Source organism: Camelina sativa, chromosome 7 (assembly GCF_030686135.1).
Source record: "Camelina sativa cultivar CO46 ecotype springtype chromosome 7, ASM3068613v1".
NCBI classification, from domain to species: Eukaryota; Viridiplantae; Streptophyta; class Magnoliopsida; order Brassicales; family Brassicaceae; genus Camelina; species Camelina sativa.
The window spans coordinates 33,758,100-33,785,054 of record NC_141886.1 but is presented as its reverse complement, the minus strand read 5'-3'; the positions used below and the strand labels follow the sequence as shown (position 1 = coordinate 33,785,054).

General features: G+C 33.9%; 3 protein-coding genes across 7 annotated transcripts; all 3 read left to right on the top strand.

Moving 5' to 3' along the window:
* The first annotated feature begins 261 nt into the window (after window positions 1-261).
* Window positions 262-1,764, top strand: LOC104703916 (dehydration-responsive element-binding protein 1E). The gene is made up of 2 exons (XM_010420007.3): window positions 262-364; window positions 795-1,764. Exon 2 carries the CDS (start codon window positions 802-804, stop codon window positions 1,351-1,353), a length of 552 nt encoding a protein of 183 aa, XP_010418309.1. The 5' UTR covers window positions 262-364; window positions 795-801; the 3' UTR covers window positions 1,354-1,764.
* Window positions 1,765-9,361: 7,597 nt separating this feature from the next.
* On the top strand, window positions 9,362-17,293 carry LOC104703915 (DNA-directed RNA polymerase IV subunit 1). Its single transcript, XM_010420005.3, has 19 exons — window positions 9,362-9,789; window positions 11,075-11,171; window positions 11,244-11,364; window positions 11,462-11,583; window positions 11,664-11,702; window positions 11,795-12,013; window positions 12,112-12,264; window positions 12,364-12,459; window positions 12,539-14,440; window positions 14,523-14,692; window positions 14,780-14,846; window positions 14,933-15,051; window positions 15,150-15,298; window positions 15,386-15,648; window positions 15,737-15,910; window positions 15,997-16,134; window positions 16,212-16,471; window positions 16,559-16,670; window positions 16,759-17,293. Exons 2-19 carry the CDS (start codon window positions 11,088-11,090, stop codon window positions 16,933-16,935), a joined length of 4,365 nt encoding a protein of 1,454 aa, XP_010418307.1. The 5' UTR covers window positions 9,362-9,789; window positions 11,075-11,087; the 3' UTR covers window positions 16,936-17,293.
* A 2,764-nt stretch (window positions 17,294-20,057) lies between these two features.
* On the top strand, window positions 20,058-25,619 carry LOC104705196 (SPX domain-containing membrane protein At1g63010). 5 transcript variants are annotated; one of them, XM_087457652.1, is made up of 14 exons: window positions 20,069-20,690; window positions 20,777-20,823; window positions 20,904-21,006; window positions 21,158-21,319; window positions 22,245-22,343; window positions 22,431-22,551; window positions 22,750-23,061; window positions 23,158-23,262; window positions 23,345-23,799; window positions 23,880-24,187; window positions 24,283-24,464; window positions 24,577-24,767; window positions 24,914-25,047; window positions 25,126-25,619. In XM_087457652.1, the coding sequence occupies exons 5-14, from the start codon at window positions 22,291-22,293 to the stop codon at window positions 25,362-25,364; spliced, it is 2,100 nt and encodes a 699-aa protein (XP_087313778.1). In that variant the 5' UTR covers window positions 20,069-20,690; window positions 20,777-20,823; window positions 20,904-21,006; window positions 21,158-21,319; window positions 22,245-22,290; the 3' UTR covers window positions 25,365-25,619. The 5 variants fall into 5 exon arrangements, with proteins under 5 accessions (XP_087313777.1, XP_087313778.1, XP_087313779.1 ...); XM_087457651.1 differs by lacking the exon at window positions 20,904-21,006 and having other exon boundaries at window positions 20,058-20,690; window positions 20,777-20,858; XM_087457653.1 differs by lacking the exon at window positions 20,904-21,006 and having other exon boundaries at window positions 20,777-20,858; window positions 21,232-21,319.
* Window positions 25,620-26,955: the final 1,336 nt, after the last annotated feature.

Below are 26,955 nucleotides of genomic sequence, written 5' to 3'. Positions count from 1 at the left end.
TCTAGGAGGTCTTACTATATAACACATAAAAAAGTTTGCTGAAAATATATCGTTATAAATTCTTATCAAATACTATATGATTAAATGTTAACGGATCGACTAAAACATATAAAGACGTCATAATTTGCCAGCATGGCATTGGTGCAACAGTTAAAACTTAAAAGAAGATCATTATCATTCGTCTTACGCGCGTCCGGTTCGTACTCAGTGGGTCACACTACGGTTGCTTATAAAATCTCACTTCACTTCACTCTTCTTCTTCACTACCCCAAAAACAAAAACAGAGCAACCTCCTCAGAAACACACACACAAAGCTTCCTTTCACTTCGATTTCAAGTACCAATTGAAGAAAACAAATTTCGAGGTAACTTCAGCTTTTCTTATTACTACATTTTACTATTGTGTTGATATTCCCAATTCTCTGTTTTTTTTTTTTTTTTTTGGCATTTTACTCTGTTTATAGTTTAGGCTTTGAACTAAAATAAAGCTTGAATTCAGTTCAAATTTTAAGAACCCATTACGATAATTCTTGTAAATTCAGGTTTTTCTATTCGGAATCCGTCGGATTTTTGTGTATTTTATGCTTTTTGGTTTACTTATTCTGCATTTTACTCTGTTTTAAACTGAAGCAGAGCTTTTGAGTTTTACTATAAAAAAAATCCAATACGATGAAGTTTGTTGGAAATACTATTAAGTTTTTATCAGATTTTCTAATTCATAAACTTCGAAATTTTGGACCTTTCTGTTTTCAGTTTTACTTATCAAACATTTTTACTCTGTTTCATCTGAACCAGGTCGGAGATGGAAAGAGACTGCGGTATCAACGTGGCGGAGATGAAGCCCAAGAAACGTGCTGGACGACGTATCTTCAAGGAGACACGTCACCCAATCTACAGAGGCGTCCGGCGTAGGGACGGCGAAAAATGGGTCTGCGAAGTCCGTGAACCGATCAACCAGCGCAGAGTCTGGCTAGGAACTTATCCCGTAGCGGAGATGGCGGCGCGTGCTCACGACGTGGCCGTTCTTGCCTTACGCGGGAGATCCGCGTGTTTGAATTTCTCCGACTCCGCCTGGCGGTTGCCGGTGCCGGAATCAACCGATCCGGATACGATCAGGCGCACGGCGGCTGAGGCGGCGGAGATGTTTAGGCCGCCGGAGTTTAGTACCGGAATCACTGTTTTGCCCTCGTCCGGTGAGTTTGATACGTCGGACGGAGGAGTCGCCGGAATGATGACGAGGCTCGCGGAGGAGCCGTTGATGTCGCCGCCGAGATCGTACATTGATATGAATACGACGAGTGTGTACGCTGAAGAAGAAATGTGTTACGAAGAATTGTCACTTTGGAGTTACTAAAAGAACAAAAATACGTATTTTTCGATACGTATATAATGTAAAATGTAATGTATGTATGTGTGGGGTAACTTAGATTTTCCAGGGGGTTTAAGATCTTCTGAGGGAGATAGAAGGTTCTCTTGGTGTTGTGTTGTTTTTTTGTTTTTGTTTATGTGTGAGGCAAGTCTTGTAATGGTTTGCTTTGCTATTTCGTATAATATGCAAAATAAAATGGGCATAATGATGGACTTAGATAATGATAGGTCCAGCCTATGTTGTATGTAAGTTTATTTTCTTAGTTCACCTAAATTTCCTAGGGATTATTTACCTTAATCTTAATGTACTATCAAATTAGTAGTATCATGTATCATGTATGTAATGTGTACAATGTTTATTATATAAATTATTGTTGTCAATAAATTAAACTTAAAAGCAATGTTTTTAAAACCGAACCGATAACTGAACCGGGAAAGCTTCTGGATCATGAGTCAATATGGTTCGACCAGGATCAACCGGGTTTAATTGATTTTGATGATATTTTTATAAATAATATGTATGGATATGTCTTATATTTTTTTTCAATGATTACAACTATGATATAATTGGATATACCAAATAAAATATTTCAATAATCATAATATTTTTTAAAAACCTTAAAAAATAATAAATTCAAAGTGTAACAAACTCAAAGTATAACCAGTACTAGTAAAATATTTTAGAAATTCAAATCTAAAAGCAATAAGAGAATAAGAGTGTAGACCATTCAATCTTAATTCTCTAAAAAATCCTACTATTGCTAATTTGCTAAGAAGAAAACTAGAAAAGGTAATTAATTAAACTAATTGCACTCATTTTTACAAAATAAATAGAACCGGTTTTATCCGGTTTAATGGTTTCACCGATTTTTGGTTTTTTGGCGGGTTGATATGGTTTTTTTACCGGTTCAATTTTCTATGAGTTTTGATATAAACCCGACCCAGATATGTTGCCGGTTCGCGGGTTAACGTGGTTTGACAGCCGGTCCGGTCCGGTTTTGAAAACATTGCTTAAAAGTATGCTAATGTTGCTATATATTGTCAATAAACTTAAAAAGTATGCTATGTTGCTATATTGTCAATAAAACCTCACAAGCCAATGTATGTATTGTCAATAATGGGCTTTGAAACGAAAACATATTAAAAACAATGGTCCAAAATCTAAAGAGGCCCATAACTTTAGAAGACTTGGTTTTCGTTTGTCTTTTTTCTTGTTTTTGGTCTCTAAATAACCGAGAAAATATGTATTTCTCCATCTCTGTCAGTCATCGGTTCCTACTTCCTACTGATTGTTTGTTTGCTATTTTCAGCATTCCTCTGCTGTGTTGGAGTATTTCAATAATATTCTTTTAGAGCAAATGAAATGGCAAACCCGAAAATAAACTTAAAAAAAGAAGCTGTTTTCTAGCAGACAGAAATGATGTATGTATATATTATGTTGACCAGAGGTGTACTACTATGTTCACAACAACAAGACGTATCGTGTTGACGTCAGTATATTAAATTAATAAAATCCATCATTTTTGGTGGCAAAACATCCAAAATAAAATCATAATTTTTCATAACCAGAAAACAAAATCTTTGGATTAAATGCAAAACTAATCCTAAAAACTAAAAAAAATAGAACTCGGTTTCTATCAGTAGTAGCTAAAAAAAGTTTAAGATCGATAGGCTTTGATCATGCATTACATATAATGTGATTTTTGTTAGAAAAATCTTATTGAGTACTAGTAGTAGTAGTATATATATTATATATCTAACATGCGAAATGTCTCATTTCCCAAAGTTACGATTGATTATAAATGTATCTTTATATTTTCTCTTCTTTTTCTGTTGTTGTCAGTGACTATGATCCAATGGTCACAAATTGATCATTACACCAAAAACAAACATGGTCTTATTATATAGAGCTTATTATAAAATTAAAGTATTCAAATTAAAATTTTATTTAATAAACTTTCACGAAAAAAATCATTTGCAGAAAGCAATTATCCCTATAAAGCAACTTTTTAAATAATAATACTACTATAGCTTTACATGCATATCAACTTTATCTTGTTTGTTTTTTATTAAGATTTCTTATGTGTATAATAGACTAAAGACATGTGACAGTGTCGTTTTTTTCATTCACGCAACCACGCTTTGACTAACTAGATTCTAGATTGAACCGGATCCAGTAAAGCTAGTTCTATATGAGTACCTGTATTATATGTAATGGATTCAACATAGAGTATTTTTAAACAGTACTATAAGCTAACTCTTTTTGTCGCAAACAAATTGAATAATCAACCACAACACGAATGGGTGGATTACTTGTCTTCTTTCAAGTAATACCCATATATTTAAATCTTGTTTAATTAGTGCAAAAACATCTTTATTTATTCATTTTCACATCGGCAGACCAATTTTTAAAGCCAACCGTTTTGGCAAAACCGTAAAAGCAATCCTTTTATCTATCGTAGTAGTAAAACCATCTTCGATCATTTTTCCTATTTTTTCTTAAAAACTCTATAATAGATATATGAGTTTTACTCCAACCCATCTTTATTCTCAGCTTTAAAATAGAGATTGTTATTTTTTTCTATTTATAGAGGAGTTTTTGTTAAAAAAAAAAGGATTCTTCTATAAATAGAGAAAAAAATAGCAATATCTATTTTAGAAGTAAGAATAGAGGTGGATTGAAGTAAAACTCATAATTATTATAGAGTTTCTATATTATAAAGGCAAAAATATTGGACCATTGGAGATACTCTAATAATATTAGAACCATCAAGTTAATTTTTATTGTCAAGCGCACGACCCGATTGGCTATTTTATTATATCAGTTGATGCCCAATTAAGTAGCATTATTTTTTAGTACTAAATTAATTGTTTTGTGTTTGACACTGCTTCTCGAGTTCGAGTTTTAACAATAAAGATCAAGCGGTGGTAGTCATGTGGTGGAAGATTTCACTTTTAGTGCCTTTCTCAGCTGGCAAAGTTCAAACCCTTCCCACTGCAATTTCAATCATCATTGACCACTTATGAACGGTTAAGGTGACAAGAAAATATAGATTTCTATAAGTATTGGAGGACCAGTATTAGATTCAACTGGAGATTGCACCTAATTAATCAAAATAAAAAAATTGAAACAATAATCCTTAGTTTATCAAAAAGAATATACAATATCACAATTTTAATGAATATTTGGGAAGGTTTTCTTCAAGTTTCATACACCAACTGATTTGGGAAGATGATTATAAGAAATACTAATAACTTTTTAAAAACTCTTCTCTAACACAATATTTGTCATATTTCCTCTCTTCCTTATTAACACAATTTTTCTATTAGTTTAAAAAAAAATGTATTTTCAAGTTATCCATATATATTTTACTATTAGTTATTGATGATCAATTGTAAATGTTAAAGAAAATAATTAAATATTATTATTGCTTTAGAATTATAGAAAATTGTAAATCACAATAAATGCTATCAGCTTTTAATATGTTTTCTTGATATTTGTGAAAAGTTTTAAAATTAAACTAATCAGGAATAGAGAGAAAAATAGATAATCAAATATTTATTCGTATTTATAAGTAAATTTTGGAAATTACATCACATAACAATTAAAAGGTATATTTAAATACTAGAATGAGAGAGGATTATAGATTACAAAACATTTCAGTTTAATAAATTTATATTATTACCTTTAATAAATTTATATCAGTTTAAAGTAATTTAAATATTTTATTTATTATTATAATATTTGTACATGAAATATGTCATTAATATTTTAATTCATATAATTAATTTATAATTATATTTTTTTGAGTCTAAAAACATCTAAGATCATCTCCAATATGTTACTCTATTTTTTCCTCTAAAATAGAGCATTATTTTTCTCTAATGTATTACTCTATTTTAGAGTTGAAAATATAGTTAGTGTAAAAAAATAGAGGTGAAAATAGAGTTGTTCTATATATAGAGCAATCCTATCATTTTCTCTATTTTAGAGTAAAATATAGAATATAGTTGAAGCAAATGTTGCTCTATAATAGAGTTTTGACTCTAAAATAGAGTGGGGTTGGAGATGCCCTAACACTCTTTAAGATTTAAGAGTCCCCTTATATTTTTTTTTGTTAGTGTCCCTCTATATGAGTTTATTTTTTAATGTTAATATGATTGAGATAACTTCAATAAATTATATTTTTATCTTTAATGAGACTGAGATGATTATGAGATGTGATAACTCATGTATATTTTTTTTATCTTTTTCTCTTAGCAGTCAAGTATTAAGATTTTTGTACTTATCATTATGATATTTACTCTCCCTTGTCAAAATGACATTTTATCTTGTTAGAAAAAGTGTCCTTTTGTATTTTCAATGTATTTTTTTTAAGATTAATTCTCTTTTTTATCCATTATATTTGACTTTATTAATTAGAAAAACAATATTTTTAGTATATTTAATTATAAAAGTAAAGTAGAAAATTACATAGTTTTCTTAATTTGTGTGAATTATGTCAAACTGATTTTTTTTTTGTGATACAAAATGAGTATACACGAAACATGTTACTAATACTTTAATTCATATAATAAATTTCTAGTTATGTTATATTTACATTTTTAATTCAATGACAACATCTAACACTCTCAGAAATTCATAAATCCCCCTATTAGAATTTTTTTTTGTTAAACGTTGATATGGTTGAGAATGAGATAGCTTCAACAAAACAAGCTCAATTGACCATCATATAATATAGCATTGTACAAAATATAATCCAATTGCCATAACAAAATCATAAAGGAACCGATTCCAACGGCCACATCAAGGCTTGCCAGATGAACATGATTTATTGCTGGCTCATTTTTTAGAGTTTATATAGCTTTTAGTTCTAACGTATGCATGTTTAACAGAAATAAATATATTTTAAGGATATTATATATATATATATATATAATTACTATAGAACTAACTGGTCATAAATTGATTGTGATACACCAGGTGATCGTTAAATGGTGTTATGGGATAACAATATAAGTTATATTATATAACATATAAACTAGTGGATTGATAAAAAAATAATTGAGTGTGATTGAATAACACTGCTTATAAAATCTATATATCACAGTATCACACCCATAGTGCGTTGTTAAAAAAAAAAACTTAACCATTGTTTGCAAAATGAGATGTCATAAAAAAACGAATGCATGATGTGTTATGTATGGGTGTGTCAAGTCACATCAACTGCGTAGAGAAAGCAAATAAACATTTTTATTTGTCAACTTTAGATGTGTTTTAGGGCCTTTTCATCACATCTATATTTCTAAATGTCATCATGTTTCAGTCTGTGTTGTGTGTTCCTTACAAAAATATTTGGAAAACATTAAAAAAATTCTCATTAGTTTTAATTTTCTCATAAACAAACTTAATTAACACAAACATTCAAGCTTTCTTTCTTAGCAAATTACATTAAGTGGAAACATTCGATCCATATCAGCAGATTCAAGTTGTTGTTTCCATTCCTGAGTTGTGAAAACGTTACAAGAATGATATCCTTATAGATTGTGAATATAGTAAAATATAGACTATCTAGTGCATATTTGGTCATAGAGAGAGATATTAAGGAACAAAATATACAGTGAGTCAGAAATATATACAATAATCATTTATAGTGAAACCAAGAATCTTTAATCTCATTATCACAAGTTGGAATTAAAAAAAAGAGAAAAAAATATATTGAAACTGAAAATAAGAAACTACCTCCTGCAAATATCAGAACATGAGATTCTAGTGGGAAATTATAGGTTGCTTTACAAAAAGCAGACCCTTGGTGTTCTTTTTTTTTACTTCCACAATTTTCGAAAACAAAAACATTTACTAGTACTATAATTTACTTATTTCCATCAAGATTTAGTTATGTTGTTGTAACTTAATGCTTCTTACTCTATCCATCATATATTAGTTAACTAATGATACTAAATTGTACTTAATAATTGACACATTAGGAAAAATTGTTCACAATTCTTTTTGCGTGCGAATTGATGAATATACCTTAGAAGTTGACAAATTAGGGAAAAAATATAAAGGAATAAAAGAATAATAAAACAGCGACTATATGTAACCAACTGTCGATTCATGTTGATGGTTGATCAGGTTCCAATGCCAAAAGAAAGAAACTGAGCGTAGAAATTACGCTTCTTGATTTGTATTGTGACTTTTCTAAACTAAGATGTATATATGAATGAAATAAAGATTGAATTGTTTGTTTTACTACATTTTTTTCTTTTAGTTATATGATTTTTTTATATAAAAATTAAATATGGCTCTAAAGCCAATTAGAACTCAAACAAAATTTAGTAAAGAAAACGAGGATTTCTTGCATGCGCGCACCATATTTAATGAGAGTACATGCATGAGAAGAAGGAGATCGAGTTTGTAGCTTTTCATGATTCGTTCTATTGAAGTCGCCGTGTTATAATCAACAAATCCAGAGACTCGTGCGTGAATTGTGGAAGACAAAAAATGATTCTTGTTTTTAACGTAAACCAAACGTTTTAATGCATGCAAAATGCAAAAGAAGTAACGTATAATTGTGCGGTTAAGAAATAATAGTAATATTATATAACTAAAAGAAAGAGAATATTGTAATTTTATTTTGGCTTAAAAAGTTTGTGAAAAAAAAAGAGAAGAAGTAAAAAAGAAAGTTTGATGAGTTTACAATCGTACCCTCTTTGACTGCTGTCGTCACACTTCGCTTCTTCTCTACCTTTTGTACGGTTCTTTGAAGATGAGTTTCAGGAGAAAGCTGTAATGAGCGAACGAATCAAACCTTCTTTTCAAAATTGTATATTAATATTACAAAACTTATTTTAAACAATTTGCTTTGAAAATTATTTTTAAAAGGAAACTGCTAATTGCAGGCGTTATCATATCATCATATATATGATTCATTTCATGGTGAAGAAAATTTTATTACTAGCTATGTCCTTATTTTTAATAGTCTAGTCAGGTGAGGTGGGCCTACATTATGGGTCACCAAGTTCTCCACTTTAATGGTTTTTTTTTAACTGATTTTCTTTACAATTTTTTATTATTTAATTTTAGCCTTGTTTACATGCTTATTATACCAATAACAATATTTATCAAATATATAAGTCTATTTTTCAATTTTATTTAGTTATTAAATATTAATCAACTCTTTTAACATCCAACTCCTAAACTTTATAAACATTTACTAACAGGAATACGGAACTTTTGTTTTTTTCGTAAAAAATAAAGGTATACGAACGATTTTTTTTTCGTAAAAAATAATGATGTACAAACAGAAATAACGAATTTTTGTTTTTTTTTCGTTAAAAATAAAGATGTACGAACGAAAATAACAAACTTTTGTTTTTCCTCACATAAAGTAATGATTTACAAACGGAAATAACAAACTTTTGTTTTGTTTGAAAAATATAAAAAATCTATAGCTTGATTTTTCGTATACAAAAATTTCATTCACATATACAAGTGTTAACAAAAAAAATAACAAATCTAGTATAAATTTTATGTAAAAACTAATCTGATTTTTAATATTATATCTTGATGAGCACCAACAAAACTTGTAAATTTTTAAATAATTTAAAGATTGATATTCTATATATTTGTTGTAATTATAGTACTTATAAACATAAGAAGAAACCATAAAAGTTATAGTATTACAATTATGAACTAAAAAACCAGAGGTATAATGGAGTTTTTCTTTGACAAAATAGAAATTAATTTAATACTACAACATTTATAACAATTTTAAAAAGTAATAGTTGCTTTTAGTCAGTTAAAAAACTAGTCCTAATTGATAAAAACTACAATACAGCTAATAAATTTGCTTAAGGAAGGTTTATTCAAATTTTGCTTTTCTTCCTAGTTTCAGAGTTTATACAAATAAGGTAATAATTCTCATTAAAAAAAAATCATAAATCAATTAAAATTAAAATAATAATAAACCGAGTAAGTAAAAGGTAAAGGTGTCCTACGACTGTAAAGTAGGTAAATAGAGCTACAAGTTAAGGGGTAGTTTAGGTATTTCATATTCTATCGTCTTCTGTTTTTTTTTTTGGTTACTTTTACTTCTCAAATTCCAAAGAAGGGACTCAATTGGACTTATAGGTAGAAGAGTTTTCTTCGTTTTCTCTGCTTTCTCACTTTTTCCCGTTTCCTTTGGGAATACAAACGGCGGCTTCTCAAAAGCCTCCGATTTCGATTTTTTTTTCTTTTCTTTTCTCTCTTCTTCTCAAAGGTTTTTTTTTTTTTTTTTTTTTTGGGGTTTCTTCTTAGCGTTTCTTCTTTTCTCCGGGCTCTTCCGTTGGAATCAGAAACCGTGAAGGTTTTGTTTATCAGTGCACTGTTTCAATTGGATCATTACTACCAAGTGAGATCCTCTGTTCGACGAAACAAGTAAGTAACTACATTGTTCTTTGTCTCAATCCTCTTCTGGGTTTGCTTTCGTTTTTTACCTTTTTCGGTAAATTTTGCTCTCTTTGAGTTTTCTTGATTGATCACTCTCTCTCTCTCTCTCTCTCTCTATCTCTCTCTCTCTGATTCCTTTTCTTGTTTTTTTTTTTCTTTTCTTTTTGGGTTCTTTTGTTCGATCGTTGTCTGTGGACATCTTGTTCTGTTTTCCTAAAAGCTTGTTGATTTTGTATGATTGTGAAAAGTTAAGCTCTTTGTTCTATGCATGTTCTTATCTGAAATCTTTGTTTTAGAGAGATCGTCTCAATGCGAGAGAAGGGTTTTTGTGAGGCCTTAGAAGTTGTAAAAGGGTTTTTGTCCTTTTCTTTTATCTCTTGTCAGTGACTTTTTGTTTTGTTTGGTTTGGGTCCATGAATAATGTGTGTTCAAAGTTTGAATCTTTTTTTTTTTTTTTTTATGTGCGTGTGTGTTCTACAATTTTTTTTTTTTGAGTTAGTATCTTTCTATGTCTGAACATGTTTTCTCCTTTTCTGGGTGGTTCATGCTAGATTCTATCAGTAATTCAATTTCGAATCTATGTTTCTTCAACTTGTTTTTTGATAGGGGCCAGTTACTCACAGAGACAGATTGTGGTAACACTTTTGTCCATTAACAAAAGTTGTCTGTTTCTCTTTCGTCAAATATTTGACCAGAGAGAGAGAGAGTTGTTTGGTTTGTGGTCTGGTCAGTGAAAAGCTAAAGATTGGTTTTTGTTTCATATTTTTGCACCATTAGATTGATGACTAGAGACGGTACATATATATAAAAAAACTGATCCTTTTGACGATTTCTTTCCTTTTATGATCCCAAGAACTTGTAGCCGGCGACACACAATCTATCAGTGAGATTTTAGCTTATGAGTTTAAGGTCCAAAAGTACGAAAGTTTCAATCAATGTTAGAGTTCAAAAGATTAAATCCTTCTTTTGGTGTAGTTTTGCTCTAGTTTGATTTGTTGGGTTTGTGGTAGATTCTGTTTGTATTCAATCAGTGAATCTAATCAAGTAAATGTAAACTTTTAATGATATGTGTTCGAAGTTTAAAACCTTTTGTGTCTGTTTCTCAGTGGTCAATATGTCAGATAGAGTTGTTTGGTTTATGTCTGGCTGATGAAATGCTTAATACTGGTTTTGTTTCATATCCTGCACATTGGAGATTTGATCACTAAAGGTTGTACTGATGTTTTCACTATAGTATCTTGATTGGCCGTATTGATGATTTCTCTTCTTGTAGGAGTCTCTTCAACATGGACAACGATTGCGAGGAGCTTCAGGTCCCCATGGCAACTCTAACCTCAATTGGTTTTAGGATTTCAAATAATAATGATCGAGTAAGTGTTGTCCTTCGTTAATCTCCTCGAGTAGATTGAGCATATATTTAATGTAATGGCACCTTGTTATAGGAGAAAATGTCTGTTATACCGGTCGAATCAGCGAATCAGGTGACTGATTCTCGGCTAGGGCTACCAAATCCGGATGCTATCTGCAGAACCTGTGGCAGCAAAGATCGAAAAGTTTGCGAAGGTATCGTAAAGAATCTGGTTTTGGCAATATTGTTGTTGCATCTCTTGGCTCATATATGTTCAGTTCATTGAATATGCTTCTGTTTCTTTCTGTTTAGGGCATTTTGGGGTTGTACATTTCCAGTATCCGATAATTAACCCGTACTTCCTCAAGGAGATAGCTGCGTTGCTCAACAAAATCTGCCCTGGCTGTAAATACATTCATAAAAAGCAGTTTCAGGTTCAAGAGTCTTTCCAAATCCTTTTATTGTGTGTTTTGGAACTACATTATACTAATGTCGCCTTTGTTTGTTGTTACAGATTACAGAAGACCAACCTGATAGATGTAGATATTGCACCGTAAGAGTAGTTTGATTACAACTAATTTTTCTCATTTAAAAAAACTTTGTTCTTACTCTCTAATTTTCATGTTTTTTGTTTATATGTTTCAGTCGAATACAGGTTATCCTCTAATGAAGTTTAGGGTAACTACTAAAGAAGTCTTCAGGAGATCCGGAATCGTTGTTGAAGTAAACGAAGAGTCTGTGATGAAACTCAAGAAACGGGGAGTGTCAACATTGCCATCTGACTATTGGAGTTTTTTGCCAAAAGACCCCAATATTGACGAGAGCTGTCTGAAAGAAACCAAACGTATTCTAACGCATGCACAGGTAATATCATAATAGTGGAATGTATAACTTCAGAGACTTGATAAATTTTTTCATACTATATATAGTTTTCTGAAATTTTCACCTTTTTTTTTTTGCAGGCTTATACTCTGTTATCTGGGATTGATCAGAGGCTCATCAAGAAGGACATCCCCATGTTCGACTCTTTAAGTATGGCATCTCTTCCTGTTACACCAAACGCTTACCGTGTAACCGAAATAGTCCATCAGTTTAACGGAGCCCGATTAATCTTTGTAAGTTATACGCTTTTCTATGTAACTTGTTTGCAAGTCACACCATGCTATGATTGTTCTCTTACTACTTTTCGGTTTTTTTTGGTTACAAATTCATAGGATGAGCGGATTCGAATCTACAGGAAACTAATCGGCTTCCAGGGAAACACACTTGATTTGAGTTCTCGTGTGATCGAATGCATGCAATACTCCAGAGTAAGCAGTAGTTTTCTGATAGATTAAACTCTTGTTTCTGTTGAAGGTATTAGTAATTGTAGTTTCTTTTTTCACACAGCTCTTTTCGGAGACTGTGTCTTCGAGTCAAGATTCAGCAAATCCATACCAAAAGAAGTCAGACACTCCTACACTATGTGGTCTAAGGTTCATGAAAGACGTGCTGCTTGGTAAAAGAAGTGATCATTCATTCAGGACAGTAGTAGTTGGTGATCCTTCCTTGAATCTTCACGAGATTGGCATACCCCAGACGATAGCAGAAAGGCTTCAAGTATCAGAGAATCTTAACGACTGGAACAAGGAACGGCTTGTCGCTTACGTTTTCCACAGACTGTTCGTGTTACGTAAAGAGGTGCTTGTGAGAAGAGGAGATATCTTGGTGGCTATTCGACAAATCGACGACCTCCAAGCTGGAGACAAAATTTTCAGGCCTTTAATGGATGGAGACACAGTGCTTATGAACAGACCGCCTTCGATTCATCAGCATTCTCTTATTGCAATGTCTGTTAGAACCCTCCCTACGATCTCTGTTGTCTCCCTGAATCCTATCTGCTGTTTGCCGTTTCGTGGTGATTTTGATGGAGATTGTCTTCACGGTTACATTCCTCAGTCTATTCAAGCAAAGGTTGAGCTTGATGAGCTTGTTGCTTTGGATAAGCAGCTTATTAACCGACAGAATGGTCGGAATTTGCTTTCTCTAGGACAGGACAGCATGACGGCAGCTTATCTGGTTAATGTTGAGAAAAACTGTTATCTGAATCGAGCTCAGATCCAGCAGCTTCAAATGTACTGCCCATTTCAGCCTCCTCCGCCTGCGATAATCCAAGCTTCTCCTTCTAGCACTGAGCCTCAATGGACGGGAATGCAGCTTTTTGGGATGCTGTTTCCTCCCGGGTTTGACTACACTTACCCTCTGAATGATGTGGTTGTGAGTAATGGAGAGCTTTTGTCTTCCTCTGAAGGATCAGCTTGGCTCCGGGATGTAGAAGGGAATTTTATCCAGGGCTTGCTTAAACACGACCAAGGGAAAGTTCTTGAAATCATCCATTCAGCTCAAGAAATGCTATCTCAGTGGTTGTTGATGCGAGGATTGAGTGTGTCCTTGGCGGATTTGTACCTTTCCTCTGATCCGCAGTCTCGTAAAAACTTGACTGATGAGATTAGATACGGATTGCTGGAAGCTGAACAAGTCTGCAACAAGCAACAGCTAATGTTTGAATCTTGGAGAGATCTTCTTGCAGATAATGGGGAGGACGAGGAAGAGGATGCAGTTGGGGACTTGGCCCGGTTCTGTTATGATAGACAAAAATCAGCTAGATTAAGCAAACTTGCAGTTAGTGCTTTTAAGGATGCTTACAGAGATGTTCAGGCACTGGCGTATAGGTATGGCGACCAATCCAATTCTTTTTTGATCATGTCGAAAGCTGGTAGCAAAGGTAATATTGGGAAGCTGGTTCAGCACAGTATGTGTATTGGTCTGCAGAATTCTGCAGTTGCTTTGTCCTTTGGGTTTCCGCGCAAGCTGACTTGTGCTTCTTGGAACGACCCTAACAGCCCACTTCGCGGCGGTACAAAGGGAGAAGACAAAACCGCTACAGAGTCATATGTTCCTTATGGAGTCATTGAGAATTCGTTTCTAACGGGTCTGAATCCGTTGGAATCTTTTGTTCATTCAGTTACAAGTCGTGACAGCTCATTCAGTGGTAATGCTGATCTCCCAGGGACACTGAGCAGAAGATTGATGTTCTTCATGCGGGACATATACGCTGCTTATGATGGTACAGTGAGAAATTCTTTCGGGAACCAGGTAGTCCAGTTTACTTATGAGACTGATGGTCCCGTTGAAGAGATCACCGGTGAAGCACTTGGGTCACTCTCTGCTTGTGCATTATCTGAGGCAGCTTACAGCGCACTGGACCAGCCAGTCAGCCTTCTTGAAACTTCGCCGCTTCTGAATCTTAAGGTCTTCTTCTTCCTGATTTCTTTTGTCATTTACACTTGAATCTTTTACATTTCTCTAATTAGCCTTTAATCTCTTTCTACAGAATACCTTGGAATGTGGGTCAAAGAAAGGTCAACGAGAACAGACTGTGTCTTTGTATTTGTCTGAAACCCTTTCAAAGAAAAAGCACGGGTTTGAATACGGGGCACTGGAGATCAAGAACCACTTGGAGAAACTTAGTTTCTCAGAGATCGTTTCAACATCTATGATAATGTTGGTAACTTCAACTGACTTCTTTATGAATCTTTTTTGGTTAAAAGAATCTCTTAACAAATGTTTATGGTCTTCTTTGGTTCATAGATTCTCTCCAAGTACTAACACGGAAGTACCATTAAGCCCGTGGGTCTGCCATTTTCACATCTCCGAGGTACAAACTCATACACACATAAAGCCACATACATCAATATATGATTATGAACAGATTCTAATGAACCTCTTCTTTTAATTTCACAGAAACTACTGAAGCAGAAACAACTGAACGCAGAATCTGTTGTTTCCTCATTAAACGAGCAGTACAAGAGCAGGATCAGAGAACTGAAGCTTAATCTAGTTGATTTGGATATACAAAGCACGTAAGAACATCCCTGAAATTGTATCAGACATGTTTTATATAGCTTTTTATGTTTTTATTAGACACTGATTTGTTATACATTTATGTATTGTGGATTAGGAACCACTGCTCTTCAGACGATAAGGCAATGAAGGATGATAGCTTTTGCATCACGGTGACTGTAATCGAAGCCTCAAAGCACTCCTCTTTGGAACTTGATGCTATTCGTCTCGTTTTGATCCCTTTTCTTCTTGACACTCCTGTCAAAGGTAAAACTGGATGAATAAAAAGACAAGCAAGCTGAACAGTTCTTGTTTTGTTATTATCGTTATGAGTTCTTTCATCTGTTTTTGCAGGTTACCAAGAGATTAAAAAGGTCGATGTTTTGTGGACCGACCGTCCAAAAGCTCCAAAAAGGAACGGGAATCATTTGGCAGGTGAGCTTTACTTGAGGGTTACAATGTATGGAGATCGGGGAAAAAGAAACTGTTGGAGTGCTCTCTTAGAAACCTGTCTTCCCATCATGGACATGATTGACTGGAGCCGAAGCCATCCTGATAATATCCGACAATGCTGCTCGGTTTTTGGAATAGACGCTGGACGGAACATTTTCGTAGCAGTCAGTATCGGTTTCTTTAACAATTTCTTTGTTTTCTTGGTCACGCTGCTTCTAAAGTTTTAAGCGTTTTTTTTTTTTGTGGCTGCAGAATTTGGAGTCTGCGGTGTCAGATACCGGTAAGACTATACTAAGAGAACATCTGCTTCTCGTAGCTGATAGTCTCTCTATTACCGGAGAATTTGTGGCATTAAACGCCAAAGGTTGGAGTAAACAAAGACAAGCTGAGTCCACTCCTGCACCTTTTACTCAAGCATGCTTCTCGGTATGTTTCTAATCCCAAGTTATATTCCTTATACCAAGCTTATATTGGATATGATTTGATACTTAATGCTTGCTTAATCTCGACAGAGTCCAAGTCAATGCTTTCTCAAAGCTGCTAAGGAAGGTGTCATAGACCAGCTTCAAGGGTCTATCGACGCCTTAGCTTGGGGAAAAGTTCCTGGTTTTGGAACTGGAGATCAATTCGAAATCATCATTTCGCCAAAGGTTAATAACTTTACTTTTTTAATCCGTTTTGATCACAACTTCTATTGGTCTAATGAGTGTCTTTATGCATGCATCAGGTTCATGGGTTTACTACACCGGTGGATGTGTATGAAGTTCTGAGTAGCACACCTCTAAAGACAGTGACAAAGCTTGCAACAAGCTCTGCGCACAAATCAGACCGATTCACAGTCCAGCCACTAAACATGCTTGATACCGGATTTCCCAAAGCTTTCAAGGCACTCAATGGGAAAGGGATTTCTCTGTCACAGCTTAAAACGATGTTTACATGGGACGACATTGAGAATCTTTCCCGGTCACTGAAACTCATACTCTACAAGTAAGTCGAAAAACACAACCTCAGTGTCGAAGTTTTGATATATTCCTTTTGCCTGCTGCAAATTATAACATGTGTTGTTTTTGTCAGCTACGAAATCAATGCTCCGTTGAGTGAGAGAGATGAGACTTTTGTCAGCATGGTTTTGTGCTTCCACCCCAACATGGCTGAGAAGATCGGACCAGGCTTCCAAGGAATCCGGGTAAATCATATTAAAAAAAAAAAGAAAAAGAAAAAACTCAGAGAATCCTTGAAAACATAGAAGATCCTGACCCGGTTTCTTAATGCAGGTCGCTAATTCGAAGCACGGGGATTCCCGTTGCTTTGAGGTTGTAAGAATAGACGAGACAACAGAAGACTTTTCGTACCACAAGTGTGTCTTAGGAGCAACAAAGATCATTGCACCAGGGAAAATGAACTTCTACAAGTCAAAGTATCTCAAGAATGGTAAAGTCCAGCACCGGTAAACCGTAAAAACAACACCGGTAAACCGTAAAATAAAAGGAAACGAAAGACTTGTCTTTATGTCGATATATATATAATTTCGAACAAAATGTAGGGAAAAAGATATGTGTAAGTGTGTCTGAAATGTAGGGGAAAAGCCTTTTGCCTTTGCTCGAAGCTTCTTTTTGCTCCTTTCACTATGTAATACCTTTGCCTTTTTGGATCTTAAAAGGCTTAAAGGTTAATTACTTAGTGGAAGCAGCAACGAGAAGCTGGCAAAGGAGGCTTCTGTTCTGTTTCTGTTTCTATTTCTGTTTCTGTTTTTGTAAACCATGGAAATTTCCGGTTTGACTATGAAAATACCCGGTTATGTTTCTGTTCTTTCTTTATCCGGTTTAGATCGGTCTTCATACAGTTGATTTATATGATCATTTTGGTTCTTATACAATTTGTTCTTTCTTTACCCGGCTTAGATCGGTTTTTATGCAGTTCGCTTACGGCTCTCATAAGTTATGGCATCTTCTGTTTCTCTTATGAGTTATGAGAGATTGAGAGGTGAAAATTTATTTTGCTTTATCAAAGCTTATTTGTTTCTTTGGTTCTGCCTGGTTTTGTTCTAGTTAAGATGTATAGTTCTTACACAATTTGTGAATTATATCTATTTACAATCATCTTGTGTATCCTCCGGTTATGCAACGATATTTTTCGGTTTAGTTCGGTTATGATCCTTGTATCATATTTTGTCTTTTTGTGCGACTGTGATCGAATCATCGAATCATTATCCTTAACAAAAATATGTTTTTTTTAGGGTTATAGACGTAGTAATCATTTCATCAAACAACTACACCTATTTAATGTTCTTACATCATTATGACTATAAATCATATCATTAACTGTCTTTTTTTAATCAGAAGTTACCATCATTAAAACAATGATATATCCATCTTTCTATGTTTTACCGAATTGAACAGGACCAAAAAAATAAAAAATGTAATCAAATGTGCTAGTGTTTTGAAACTTTTTTTCTCTTTTGAGTTTTGAATAAAATCCACAATTGTTTTTCATTGTGCTAGTGATTTTTTCTCTTTGTCGCAAACCACAATTACTTTTTCTATTTTCTTTTTTCCCTATTCAATAGAACATGTGGTTTCAATTTTTTTCCTTAAAAATACCATACAGTTATAAATAAACCGATTACAACAAGAACAACAAATGAAGGCGTGGAATCCTTCCATTAAACAAAACGGCTTTATTATGCCAATCAAATTTAGGGTCAAGAGGGTAAAAACACTAACCGCAGCAAATCAAATCACAACGTTCTTACTTTGATCTACTGCTCAGAAGAATCCACCATATATTCACCACCTCCAAGTGCAAATCTGCTACGTACGACTACGTACAATAGAGGCCCCTAAAGAGTCTACTCTAGTTATCAAGATCCCTGCCTAATTATTCCTAATTCAGTTCCCTGCCAAATTCGGATCAAGATCCCAAAACGACGCAAAACATGTGGTTGTTTTTTTTCTTTTCTTTCTGGTTTTAAACATGTGGTTGTTAATTGTTACAACTCTTTTCTTTTTCTTTATTGATAATAATAGACGATCGGTTTACATATTCTGACTATTGTACATTGTACTAGTAAACGTTCACTATGTTGATTATAAAATTCTCTTTAAAATATTAACGTCTATTCGTTATATTTAATATATTTAGAATTACTTTCTCTAGTTGTTTTGAACCTATCAATCAGCAGATTAATACAAAAACAACCAACTTACTGTTTTATGTGCGTCAAAAGCCGTTGGTCCGGTTATATCATATATGAATGCACTAAATCATTGTCTCGAAAGATATAGAAGTTTTGTTTTTGAGGTAATATCGATCTCAAGTATTCTCAATCACCTTGTAATCAACCACATATAACTTCAGTATATTTGTAAATCACTTTAGCAATAAAACTATATATTCATTTTTTTGAAAAGAAGTAGCTAGCTAGCTAGTGAGTATCAGTTCACCAAAACAAATTAAAGATCGATTTAGATTCTTTTAATGCCATCTTCTCATACTCTCTTACACAGGTCCACAAGACCACAACTGCACTTGCTATGCTTTGGTTTTATCTTTAGCTATTTATTTTGTATTTTTATTACTTTCCGGCCGTTTTACAATTTATACATGGCAATGGATTCAAAAGTAGAGTTTGGTGTCAAAGACACATGTCGTGCACTCATAATGCCACTAGACACACAGACACTAGCTTCTAGGCTTCTACTCATAAAGCGTTTTCTTCAATTCTGCATCAGAGAAGAAAACCTTAGCAAATCAAAAGATAAGATTTAATTATGGTGACCACTAAAATGTAGACGCGATAATGAGTGCAGCCTTAGCAATTTATGCTTTATACTAAGTTATTTAATATATTCCTATTAAACCAAGAAAAATCTGACACCATGCAAAGTTATATATACATGTATATTCTGTAGAAATTATAGGCGTCGTAAAAGCACTTTAATGGTATGCGGCTTAAATAAGGTATTATATGATGATATTTAGATTAATACTTATCAGATTAACTTAGGATTCAAACTCTAAAAGTTGCTATTGATATTAGATTTATACTCCTATGTTCTTAAAACTTCTATGTCGTTCTGCTGCTAAAATAAGTTAAACTATATCAGAATATACTATTAGAACTTTGAATATACTGTATTACAATATCTACAAAATATGTGTAGTGTATCACATATATGGTAATTAAAAAATTAGTCTTTACACGTTTTCTAATACAATAATTGGGTTAATAGAATATTTACGAGTGTCATTTTGGTCCTCTATTAGAAAATGAGTATCACGTTGGACCACTGATCCATCATGATAGATTATTGTAGGTAAACTTATACAAATTGAGTTTAAATATATATATATATATATATATATATGTGGCTGCATAATAATATTATAGTAAGTTTTATGTTTATTCTTGGTAAGTTTTATGTCCAAAACAAGTTATCTCATATATTTTTGTCCTCACTACTAATGGTTATATAAAAAAGCAATAATATGAAAAAATATCTGCCACCTAATTATTTAAATATTCCAACTAAAATTGTGTCGTTTTATGTATAAAAAAATTGAATACGGACACAATGAGAGTCCATGACAAAAGATGAAGACAACTTGAATACGGGCCATACGGGACACATCTACACTTTACACGACTCCATGCCTATTCATTTATATCATTTCATACACATCAAATCAAATCGAAGAAGAAGTTGTAAAAATATTTTATTTCTATATTTCCTTTTCAGTTTCGGATTATATGCTTAATTAAATCATATGATCTTCTATAACGACAGAGAATATCAGGAACAACGTTATATTAATTACTTCTTTTTTTTTTTTTTTTTTTCCATAAGAGGCCGACTTAAATAGTTTTATTTTCATTTAGACCCCGAAATTTCAGGTTTTGTTCCCCCCAGAAGTTTCATATAATTATATAAAAGCCCTCATTATTAAAAACATGAAAATTAAGGACACTTTCGGCAGCCACGATTTGATGTTCCAAGTTTTTTTTTTTGTCCTCAATGATTGGGTCCATCTGAGTAAATGCGTATGCGATTTGATGAAATCACATTACTACTCTCCTTATAAGATTCTGCGATCTACCCCAATGATCAATTAGTCCCCAGACTCTCTCCAAGATTCCCTCTTTTGTTTTTTCTTATCGTTCTGGGTTCTTTTGGGTCTACACAAAAATCGAAGCTTTTCTTCTGGGGTTTGTGTTTCTCTTTCTCAGTTCTTTTCTTTTCTTTGTATAAAGAACGATGTTTTGATCCAGATTTGTTGTCTTTTTTATTTCAGGTTTGTCACGTTGATGGTCATCTATTTCTCGAAATCAGGACAATAAAGTTTGGATTTTTCCAATCAATTCTCTCACTTTAAGGTATTGCATTTGTGTTCTGTTTTTTTTTTTGTTTGATTTGCTCAGAGAGAATGAAAAAGTTGACAAAAGTAGAGAATCTATGGTTTGATGCGACTCCATGTTAGAAAAAGTTCAAAACTTTTTTTGGCGTTTTTTATATGTTTGCTAGGTGTGGAGTTTTCTTTTCTTTTAACAGGGCAAACCCAATTTGGCCTACTAAAGCAAGTTGGCTGCTTTGGAAATACATTTATCATTGACTCCACTAAGATCTAATTTATACTTTTAATATTTACCAAAATTTTATTATTTTTTTTGTGTAGGCCTTCCTTAATGCTAAGCTCGTGTGTTCTGATCCCTTAAGCTCCACTATTATAATCCTTTTCTTTTTTCCCAGAGATTTCATCTGTATAAGATCTCTCAAGGAAACATCAGCATTTTGTATTCGAGAAGAACCAGAAGAAGAACAAGAGGAGAGACCAGAGGTAAAAAAAAAAAACATTATGAGTTTTTAACTAAGATCTCTGTTTTGTTCTTATGTGCTGAGAACAAAAGGATCGTGGTGAACTGAAATGCAAGAGTTTTTAAAGTAAGAAAATGAGATGAGTTTTTGATTGTTTCTTCAAAAAATTTCGATTTGATTTGATTTGGTATTTTAATGTCCTCAGTGATTGATTTCTGCGTGAGCGTATCATTCTAAGCACATGGCTGCTTATTGAGATATAGCCAGCCATGTTTAGCCGCTGACTTTCTTATAAATGCTTATTTTTATAGAAAGTGTAACTTGGAAATTTTCTTGATTTGGTTTCTATAACTGTAATTTGTAATTGTGCTTGAGCACTAACAGATTACTCAGCAAATTCACTATCCATTTGAGGTTTATTCCTTTTAGATGCTTTATGATCTCTTCGTGCTCGAGTCAAATTGTTTTTCTTTTGGTCCTTGACTCTTTCTTTCACTTCCTCAAGCTGGTTCGCGTTAATCCTTTGAATCTGACTTGTGCTTATGCCTCTTGAATCTTTTTGTATAGCTTTCTTTGTGACTATCTTGATTACTGACTGTAAAACGTGAGATTGTTTTGTGTAGTGATGAGGTTGAGTTTAGAATATCTTGGTTAGCTCCATTGGGTAAGGCTTGTTGTGGATTGATTTGTATATCTTAAGTCTTCAGGAGCTTTTGAATGTGTCAAGAATGTTTTTGGAAATGTTCTCGTTCTCTCCTTTCCATTTTGGGATTTGATGACTGTTCATGAATGCTATTGACTTTGGATAATATAATTATGTATTTGTATTTAATTCATTTTCCGTATGCCACAAAACCCATTCTCTGTTTGGTTTGTCAACGTTGACAAAAATGCAAAATCTATATATAAGTGGTATCAGGGTGTTCTAATTTCGACATTCTTCTCAGGCTCTTATCTATAACTTTGTGCTCTGCTGCTCTATGCGATAAAAAGATGGTGGCCTTTGGGAAATATTTGCAGCGGAAACAAATTGAAGAATGGAGAGGGTATGCATTTTCTTACGACATCTCTGTTTTAGCCACATGATAATTTATCCTGTGATCAAAATGATAATTTGATGGTTTCCCTTGTAGCTATTACATCAATTACAAATTGATGAAGAAGAAAGTGAAGCAATATGCTGAGCAAATCCAAGGCGGATCTCAACATCCTCGCCATGTTCTCAAAGATTTCTCAAGGATGCTCGATACTCAGGTATGTTGTTACGTCAAGATGATTTTATTCGAATACTACTCTCACTGAATTGTTATTGTCCGTGTATCTCTGAGGTTTTGTTTCTGTTTATTAGATGAAACGTTTAGATGTTGTTAACCATTCTGATGATGATCACATGGAACTCCTTCATAGTGTTAAAATTGTTCGAGATATTGAAAGTGATTCATCGTTTTGTAGATTGAGACAACTGTCCTTTTCATGTTGGAACAACAAGGGTTGCTCGCAGGGCGATTAGCCATATTGAGGGAAACTCATGATGCTATACTTGAGCAGCCTGATATATCAAAAATTGTTGAGCTACGAGAATCATACAGAGACGTTGGACGAGACCTTCTTCAGCTTCTGAAGTTCGTTGAGCTTAACGCCATTGGTCTGCGCAAGATACTTAAGAAATTTGACAAACGGTTTGGCTATAGATTCGCTGATTATTACGTGAAGACCCGAGCTAATCATCCTTACTCTCAGCTTCAACAAGTCTTTAAGCATGTGGTAAATTAACTTTTTCTTACCACTCTTTCACTGTTTCATCTGTAGGCTCTTCTTGTTACGGATCTGAAATGTGTTCTGTGTATGGAAAATTTATAGGGTGTAGGAGCTGTTGTTGGGGCAATTTCACGCAATCTTCATGAGCTTCAAGAAAATGAAGGAAGCTTTTATTCAATTTATGACCAACCCGTTCTTCCTCTTCAGGTACTACATTTCAAATATATAAATTCAGATTCCTCTATTTAGCTTTTCTTGTTAATCCTAATCCATGCCTTGAACACTGCAGGATCCAGTGGTTGAGGCAATAAAAACCGCAGTAGACAAGCTAACGCACTCGACAAATTTCCTTAACTTCTTGGCACAACATGCTCTCATCATGCAAGATGAGTTGGTGACTCCTTCAGAGGATGCTATCGATGAGCGGGCTTACCATTTTAATTCGTTACTCCTGAATCTAGGAAATACATTTTTGTACATGGTCAACACTTATATCATCGTCCCTACAGCAGATGACTATTCAATGAGCCTTGGTGCTGCAGCAACGGTTTGCGGTGTTGTCATTGGATCTATGGCTATCGCTCAAGTTTTCTCATCAGTTTATTTCAGCGCGTGGTCCAACAAATCTTACTTCAAACCTCTTGTGTTTAGCAGCATTGCGCTCTTTATTGGAAACTTAATGTATGCGTTGGCTTATGATGCCAATTCTATAACGCTTCTCTTACTCGGCCGTGTCTGTTGTGGGTAAGTTAAAACATTTTCCTATGAATCGTGTGAAAGAGTAAACCTTTTCTACAACTAACTATAACCCTTTAAATTTGCAGGTTGGGATCAGCAAGAGCTGTGAACCGGAGATATATTAGTGATTGTGTGCCTTTGAGAATCCGAATGCAGGCATCAGCAGGTTTTGTGAGTGCTAGTGCACTTGGAATGGCTTGTGGTCCGGCGCTTGCTGGTTTACTCCAAATCAAATTCAAGTTCTACAAGTTTACATTTAATCAGTCTACTTTGCCTGGGTGGGTTATGGCTGTGGCCTGGCTTTTCTATTTGGTATGGCTATGCATATCATTTAAAGAGCCATTGCGTGACACAGAGGATGAAGAAAAAACCAATCCCAATGAAACAACATCAAGTAATCTGCTTTTGAAGATTGTTGATAGTAAAAGCTGTTCCTTTTTTTTTATTATTGTAACAAAAACTAATTAATTGGATTCTTGGTTGATGCAGTGACAGATAGAGTTGAAAGTAGCAGAGTCGAGGAAGGTCTTCGAAAGCCCTTGCTGATTACTTCAGGAATCAAGCCAGAAGATGAAGAGGACTGCAATGAAAGCGAAGAATCTCAAGAAGATTCTCACAAACCTGCAAATTCTTTCAGATCAGCTTACCAACTTCTTACTCCATCTGTTAAGGTACCATCATCAGTTCTCGTCAACATCCAGAAAAATACATAACTTTGATAGAAGAATACTCGGAGTTCTAAAAGTTTACCTGACTGAAATCTTTGTCTGTTTTGGTTGTCAGGTTCAACTGTTAATCTACTTCATGCTCAAGTACGCAATGGAAATACTACTGTCAGAGTCTAGTGTCATTACTTCATACTACTTTAGTTGGTCAACAAGCTCTGTTGCCATCTTCCTAGCCTGCCTTGGCCTCACGGTGCTGCCAATCAACATTTTGGTTGGAAGTTACATAAGTAATATGTTTGAAGACAGGTAATCTTGGAATCCCGAGCTCAAACCAAACCAAATATGTAATACTTTGATCTAAAAAGCTTGATGATCCTGTTTTGTATACCTAATGATAGAATCCAAAACTTTGATAGTTATTTTGGTGATGATTTGCAATGTCTCTCTCACAGGCAAATCCTTTTAACATCTGAGATCATCGTCTTCCTTGGGATTCTCTTCAGTTTCAATCTGTTTGTTCCATACACTGTTCCACAATATGTGATCTCAGGTCTTGTTATGTTCGTAGCTGCTGAAGTGCTTGAAGGTATAATAACTAAACAAACCTCTGCTTTCTGCTTTAAAGTACCAACCTATTTCTAATGGCTTTTTCTGGTTTTTTTAGGTGTGAATCTGTCGTTGTTATCACGAGTAATGTCATCGAGGCTGTCGAAAGGAACATACAACGGAGGGTTGCTGTCGACAGAAGCTGGAACGTTGGCTCGGGTTGTGGCGGATGTAACCATAACATTGGGAGGATACTTGGGAAGAGGCCATCTCTTGAATGCCACTCTTCTACCATCGCTTGTCATCTGCATTGGCTCCATTGTTGCTACTTGTTGTACTTATAACTCTCTCTATTGATTTTGGAGTTTTGCTACCAATTTTCTAAAATAGAAAAAAAAGAAACAGTGTGTATGATCATCCTCTCTTTATTTGATTATATTTGTCGTCACCAATGTTCCAATTCATATGGGTGTATATGTGACCTAATAGGTATGTCAACTCGTATATATATACGGGGAATACATAATCCTCTATATATTAGAAACATTGTTCCAGTATTGTGAGATTTCATCTAAATTATTATTGTAATAAATTTTGGTTTTGAGTTCTGTATCCAAGTTCCATATTGCTAGTTTATTCTTCTTCACTACTCTTTTGTAATGGATCCTCTATTGTTCTTATTCATCTTAATGTGAGTTTGGGTGAAGTTCACATTCGACATTCCACCCATAAATCATATGTTTGTATGGTCTATTTGTAGCAAATATGTGCGTTGCTTCAAACAAATTATCTACATTTCTTTGTGAAATATTTGCTTAACAATTTAGAAAAATATGGCATATGTTAAGTATGTAACCTAAATGGATGTAACAAAAACAATATGCTCAATAATCAATATATTACATTCATGCATACCTATCTTGTCTCCTAGAATTTACACAACTTGCGGTCATTGATCTAATCATCATATTACACCAGCAAACAACTAAGTCTAGCTTTATGTAGGCAGTTCCGGTTTATGTTATCATTGATGTTCCGGTTCCAGTTACTCGTTAATGTTGTCTCAATTTCAGTTCATGCTGTTGTTAGTTACATATCTCGATTTCGCTTTTGTTCTTGTTGATGTCTCTCAGTTCTAATTATTGATAAATGTTGTTTGATATTGAGCTGTGGTTTTTATCTGTAGTTTCGAACATATTCAAACATGTTCAGCTTCATTTCAAGTGTCTATACGGCTATACCATGTACGACCAGATTATTCAACCTCAAGTAAGTTGACCAAAACAACTGGAGTTGCTCTTTAGCTGTCATCAGTGCGTAAGACAATTACCAAAATTAAATCGTAAGTTTGTATCTAACAAAATAAAAGAAATAGCATATCCAAAGATTTAGTTGGTGGAAGAAGGAAGATAGCTGGCGTACGTCCAACTCTGCATGAAGAGGAGGTAGATAGTCTATGATTTTTTTTTTTCGACCCAATTGAGCAAAGAGTTCCTCCAAAAAATCCATCAACCAAACAAACATACCGCAAGCATATACGGTTTTGGTATGCCTAGCCCCCGTCCCGGACGAGAAATAGTTGAATCAACACAAAATCAATATAATGGAGACCAAAATTGGAATATGAAAGAGGATTGTACCAGGCACCATGCATGTCCTGCTAATAATGGAGAATAATCCTTCCATCGTTTACATTTGTAAGTTGTACCAAAACAGAAAACAAATCTTTGCTAAACGCGTTTTATAAAATAATTATAAAATTATTTGGAATATCTCTTATCGTTGGCTTCATGGTGTAGTGGTAAAACGTATAATGATTCTAAACATAGTGAACTGCTAATACTCTTAGCTAGTCGAGACACACGATGACGTACTCGTTAATATTTGCGTCCATCATTTTCTTCAACCCCTATTTTACTGTTCTGTGTTCTTTTAATAATACTCACGT